General features: G+C 39.0%; 1 protein-coding gene across 1 annotated transcript; it reads left to right on the top strand.

The window, feature by feature from the left end:
* Window positions 1–1,046: 1,046 nt before the first annotated feature.
* Window positions 1,047–4,587, top strand: hpxb (hemopexin b). The gene is made up of 10 exons (XM_070855434.1): window positions 1,047–1,111; window positions 1,778–1,800; window positions 1,973–2,062; window positions 2,255–2,412; window positions 2,508–2,661; window positions 3,010–3,222; window positions 3,349–3,441; window positions 3,631–3,761; window positions 4,044–4,191; window positions 4,361–4,587. Exons 1-10 carry the CDS (start codon window positions 1,047–1,049, stop codon window positions 4,585–4,587), a joined length of 1,302 nt encoding a protein of 433 aa, XP_070711535.1.
* The last annotated feature ends 1,755 nt before the right edge of the window (window positions 4,588–6,342 follow it).

The raw sequence follows: 6,342 nt of genomic DNA on the forward strand, positions 1-6,342 counted from the left end.
TACATTTATAATGAGTTCCTTTGAGTATGATATACAGCCTCTACCTCCTACCTGCTTTAATTTGATAAAATCATATTTGATGAGATGATTTAAAAATGGTGATAGTACTTTATTCTTTTTTCATTCCGATAATCAGTAGAAAACAGTACAAAACATACAAGCAGAAGATAAAAGTACTAATGCATGCTTTTAATTTAAATTTGTTTCTGATTTTCTTTTCTTGATTTTACCTAAGATTGGCAAACAGCATTGTTTGCCTTAATGATATTAAATTAAATGTTGTGAGAATATTGAAAGCATTTAATTAGTCAATAATCAAGACAAATTTGAGAACCGAGTGTAATCTGTAATCAGTGTATTCAGCAGATCAAACAGTTTGGTGGCTTCAGCTTAGGAGGGGCTTAGTGGTTTTTGTACTGTCAATTTCTCTGAGTAAAAATAATTAAACTTTGATTTAAGTCTACTTTTGCGTGGTTGTTGTTGTCACTGGTAGTATTGCCTAACCACACTTTACCACATAACCTCAAAGGCTGCTTATTAGCTTTTGCACATTCGTCTGATGACTGCGTTTACCCAAATAAGTCTGTATTCCTGAAAAGTCTGTCACCAAAAATGGAGCAAGAAGGAGCTTACTCATCCTAATGGCATGTAATTATCAAACAGTTAGAAGTGGTTAAATGTTAACCACCTAACCAGATTTCCTCAAGCATTAAAGCAGCTTTATTAAAAAGGTAGATATTGTGCTTATGGCAGTTATCAGCAATACAGAACACAATTCTGACATTTCTAGAAAATATAGATATCACCAAATGAGCAAATGTAATGAATTACCATAAATGATCATGTCTAAGCCTTATTTTGCAACAACTAAAATTCCATCAACCTGTCTATGCAAACACACACACACACACACACACAGTTTCTTAACTTGCCCACCCACACACACAAACATTTCAGTACAAAAGTGCAGGTTCAGGTCTTGCACAGCTACAACTCTGCTCCACAGTGAGACTCCACATCAGACGACTTCATCAGGACCGCACAGCATGGAGCTGTTCACCAAAACTCTGTTTCTGTGCCTCGCACTTGCCCTCGCTAATGGAGCACCTGTGTGAGTACTAACGAACTTGAATTGACACTCAGAAATGGCAGGAAGTTCTAGTTCTAATATCCTGATCCACACTATGTGTATGTTTTTCACGAGTGTTTTCTGTGTGTTCAGATAATTTAATGACTTGCTTAAAATGTGGTATGATTTGGTTCAGGTTTATTTTCAAGATTCCAACATAGTTCTCTCTCTCTCTCTATATATATATATATACACACACACACACACACAAATACGGGGCCAGAAAAATAATAAAATATCTTGTTATATAATGCAAATCAATACAAAAACCCTGTAAAATGGCACCTTTCCTGTTGAGTCAACTATCTGGTATTTTTTAAAAGATGTACTTTCAGTCTTTATCTTACATTACATTAATGTATGTTTGTGGCATTAGGCTACATTACACCGTGGGTTATCTTTAAGTTACCCTCTGGAACTCATCAGGATTTTCTCTTATCAGTTTATCCAGTTCATTTCTCAACTCTATTTGCTAGCTCAAAGTTCACCGGTTAAATCAATTGAACAAATGCAAGAGTCACTGTATTACATTAGTGGTCTGTCACTGATTGACCCTGGTATCATGACTCAAGGATTTTTGCTAATGAAATGTAATGTGGTGTTATGCTGAACTGCAGACAAATAAGGATCTTCTTTCATAATCCACAGGCAACCAGATGCAGCGGTAGACGGTGGGTTTTTAATAAACATATTCAAATCATAACCCTGCTTTCTCAGCTTTTTACATAGCAGCTAAGCATCTGTCACAGAAACAAACTGTTCTTTCTGTATTTACCATTATTATAGTTGCAGTAATGATAACAGGAGTTCTAATATCTCTATGTTTGTAACTCTGAAATAAAGATGGAGATGCCACTCTGCCAGACCGGTGTGATGGTATTGAGTTTGATGCCATCACTCCTGATGAGAAAGGAATCACCTTCTTCTTCAAAGGTGTGGAACTGTTTGTTTTGGGTTTTTTTTTTACATGAGACTCAGGAATCCATTTTAATAGAGCCAAGCCTCCAATTAAAATCCTTTTTTAAAAAAAAAAAAAAATAGACTAATGGGGATTATCTAAGTTTCATTTAACATATTCTTTAGTATGTATTCACGGCAGAGTAATGAGTAATGTTTTCCCTTCAGGTGCCCACTTGTGGAAGGGTTACCATGGTCCAGCTCAGCTCTCCAACGAGTCCTTCAAGGAGCTTGATGACATCCATCATATTGGCCATGTTGATGCTGCTTTCCGCATGCACAACAAAGACAACCTGGGCGACCACGATCACATCTATTTCTTCCTGGTATGATGCACAGATGCTTTCATTTGGGACACTATTCTGTTCAGATCGAGCAATATCTGCCACTGTTCTCTAAATTTTCCTGATGTGATCTGTAGGACGACAAAGTGTTCAGCTATTATAACCACACTCTGGAAGACGGGTATCCTAAAGAGATCCAAGAGGACTTCCCAGGAGTCCCCACTCATCTGGATGCTGCTGTAGAGTGTCCCAAAGGAGAATGTCAGGGCGACTCAGTTCTGTTCTTCAAAGGTATGTTGGCATTCACCGCAAAACTATTCATCTCACAAAATGAAGATCATAATTTAACTGTAAACTAATGTTTCAAAAAAAGGAAGAAATGATGGAATGAGTTTGAGAGAGATGTCAAATGGCAGCGTTAGTCAGAAAAACAGTGGATCAGTTCAGTATCATGAAATACTGCCCCCTATTGGAGGAAATTAGCTGCAGGAGGGGGGAATATTTCATGTTTTTATGCAGACTTTAAGTATTTTTGATATTCAGATTCTTTTCTTATGCACACATACCAATACCACACTGTAAAAAGCCTTCCTGTGAAATGGTTATTTTTCTCTCCTAACTAATCATTTCCTCCCACAGGACACGATGTGCATTTTTACGATATTGCCACAAAGACAGTAAAGACCAAGACGTGGTCCCACCTGCCACTCTGCACCTCTGCTTTACGCTGGCTGGAGAGCTACTACTGTTTCCATGGACACAACTTCACCAAGTTCCACCCGGTGTCCGGAGAGGTGACTGGTCCCTACCCAAAGGATGCCCGCAATTACTTCATGAAGTGCCTCAACTTTGGTGAGCCCATGACAGAAGAAACAGTCACCTTTGGGTGAATTCTTGCATTTGCAAGAATCAGAATAATCAACTGAATAAAAGTATTTCCTTTCAGGTTCATGTGTAATCTTCTGTATTTGACTGCAGGTCATGGAGGTGATTATAAAGTCCGCAAATGCAGTGACGTCAAAATAGACGCCATCACCACTGATGATGAAGGGAAAACTTATGCCTTTGCAGGTAAAGTCAAAAAAGGAAAACTAATCTTTACAGGAATAGTTCAACATTTTGGAAAGCTGAATGTGAAAAGCAAATAAGCGTATCTCACAATGAACCATTTCTTTGGTATTCTTTAATATTTTTTTCTGCATTGACAATTTCTGAGCTGCTTGTAAAGCTTTCACTAAGACTTCATTTCAATCTGCTCAGGCACCATCTTTATGCGTCTGGACACCCATCGTGACGGCCTTCACTCTTTTTCAATCACCAGGGCGTGGAAGGAGGTGACCGGCGGGGTGGATGCTGTCTTTTCTTACACCGACAAAATCTACATGATTAAGGTAGAGCTTAAGCAAAAACCTCACTGCATTTTCCACTCTATGCTTATCTGCTCACAGAGACAGGACACTTGATGTTTTTGCAGAAACACTGGCCTCTAAATAACACACTTTTCTCTTCAATGTATTTATATTGTTTTAGCTAAATGTATGTTCTGGAGGCACACATGCACCAAATGTTCCCTTTGGGCAAAAATAAAAAAAGTCTACCTTCCCATCCATCTATTCATACATCTGTGATGAAGACAAAACTAATGTCTCCCCTGTTCTGACAAACACCTGCAGGACGATCAGGTTTACATCTACAAAGCAGCTGCTCACTACACCTTGATTGAAGGCTACCCTAAAACCATCAAGGAGGAGCTTGGCATTGAAGGACACGTTGATGCCGCTTTTGTCTGCCCCAACGAACACAGAGTTCATTTAATCCAAGGTAAGGATACGGACTGCTTTTTTTCCCTTTTTGGGGAGGCCATGGTTGAAATTGTTTTGGATATTAAGAAAACTAAAAAAATATGGCAAGACAGAAAAAAAAAAGTTTGACCAAAAAAGCTTTATGTTTACTCACGAGTGAATAACAATGCACATATTCCTTTCAACAGGACGCAAAATACGCTCTGTGGACCTTACAGCTACGCCCAGAACTGTGACCGAAGATCTGCCCTTGCCCTTGTCAGATATTGATGCTGCTCTGTGCAGTGCAGAGGGAATTAAGGTGTACAAAGGCTCACAGTATTACGAGTATGAGAGCCCAATGCTGCTAGCTATGAGCAGAATCGCCCCTGTGCCTCATAATATCACCTCAGGAATGATGGGATGTCAGGAGTAGGAGTCACAGATGATTTCACAGTACTGACCTCAAACAATAGAGAGAGACAGCAATATCAGACTGTTCTCTCCCTTTATGTACAGAGATTCAGACTGGTGACAGAAAGTTTACCACTTTAGAAACAAACTAACACAAGAACTGGATCTGTGGACCAGTGCAGAGCAAAGAAAGCTTCATCATAAGAGAAAATAACTGACATGTGTCATGTTTGACTTTCAGAGAATAAAAAGTGAATAAAATCTTGTTAATTCCTGTGATTGTCATGAAAACAGATGTTAAAGTCACTTCTTAATGGTTTATGTACTTTGAGAAAAAATTCAGAGGGAACTTAAGTAGTGTCTGAGTTTGGCCACTAGAGGACCTACTGTACAAATGAATGTGTTACAGGAGGAACAATGAGAGAATCAGACTGATTAAAACATGTAACAGCTGCATTAACAGTCCTAATACAGACCTAGATTGAACCTATAATCATGATGCTATTAAGAAGCAGTCCCCTCCAAATCATGTCTTAAGACTCCTCTTTTTAAAGGTTTCCAGATTGTTAAGTGCACAAAATGCCTTTTTTGTGAGTGTCCTCCAAAAGCCTCTGCTCAACCTAAATTGCCCTCTGACCAGCATAAGTGCTGCTCTTGTGTGAAAATGAGGGTAAGAAAATTACTGTACTTCCCCTGTACATGGAAGACTTATCCCTGATTAATTTTCAGCCGTGCCGCTTAGAGCCTGTGAACAGCACAGATCTATAGCATGTCAGTTTTGCAAAGCTGCAGGATAAATGGGAATCAAGGAATCATGCTCATAGATCATCATGTGCACATGTGAGCAATGAGATTTAGTTTGGCTCAGTTCAGTTGACTCCATATTTTGGCATTTGTGCCTTTTGTTTGTTGTATTTGCTTCTTTCTTGGCAAATTACTGATTACATTCTTCCTATTTACTTGTGTTTTCTTAAAATGCAGCATATTGATCTCACAGGTACACAGGCATAAAGCACTTCAGAGGCAATATACAGCAAAAGAAAAAAAACCCAAACAACCAGAGGAGATTGTTGGAGACAGCTCAGAAGATATGAAAAGCTGCTGCTCCCTCCTGTGCCACCTTTAATTGATTTCTATCAACGAGCTGCAGGTGTCATTGGGAGCTTAATGAGCGGCCTGCAGGCAGGTGTGAAGCTCTACATCGCTGGCCTCAATTTAGTGAAATTGCTGGTGGCCAGAAAAGTGAAAAACCAACTTGCCACACAGACATGTTTGCTTTAGATGTCAAGGCTGACCTTGTAAGCAGTAGTGCTGCGTAAAGCATGAGAGGCTTTATAATCATGCAGACGTGTCAACTGACAGAGTGAAACACTCGTCCAGCTGAGCCACAAAATCTCAGAAAGATTTGTTCCCAATAAAAAACAATCTTGATGTTTGCTCCAATAAAATCCTGTCAAACATTCCCATGCTCTTACTTGATGAATGGGAGTGTTCAGCCTCTTTCAGTTTCAGTCAATTTTTTATTTTGTTTTCCTTATTTTAAACCAGCCAAACATTCATTAATGAGGCTGGTATTTAGGCTACATCAATTCAATTCAATTCAATTCAATTTCTTTTGTATAGCCCAATATCACAACAGAGTGTCTCACAGTGCTTTACAAAGTTCACTGAAATAAACAAGAAGTGTAAGCGAACAAACAATCTAATAAAGAGTCCAGCAGTCGATGAGGCCAATGGATCAGTCCGATGGATCATCGCTTTATCGTTAGCCTTTGAT

Source organism: Pempheris klunzingeri, chromosome 24, assembly GCF_042242105.1.
Source record: "Pempheris klunzingeri isolate RE-2024b chromosome 24, fPemKlu1.hap1, whole genome shotgun sequence".
In the NCBI taxonomy this organism is placed as follows: domain Eukaryota; kingdom Metazoa; phylum Chordata; class Actinopteri; order Acropomatiformes; family Pempheridae; genus Pempheris; species Pempheris klunzingeri.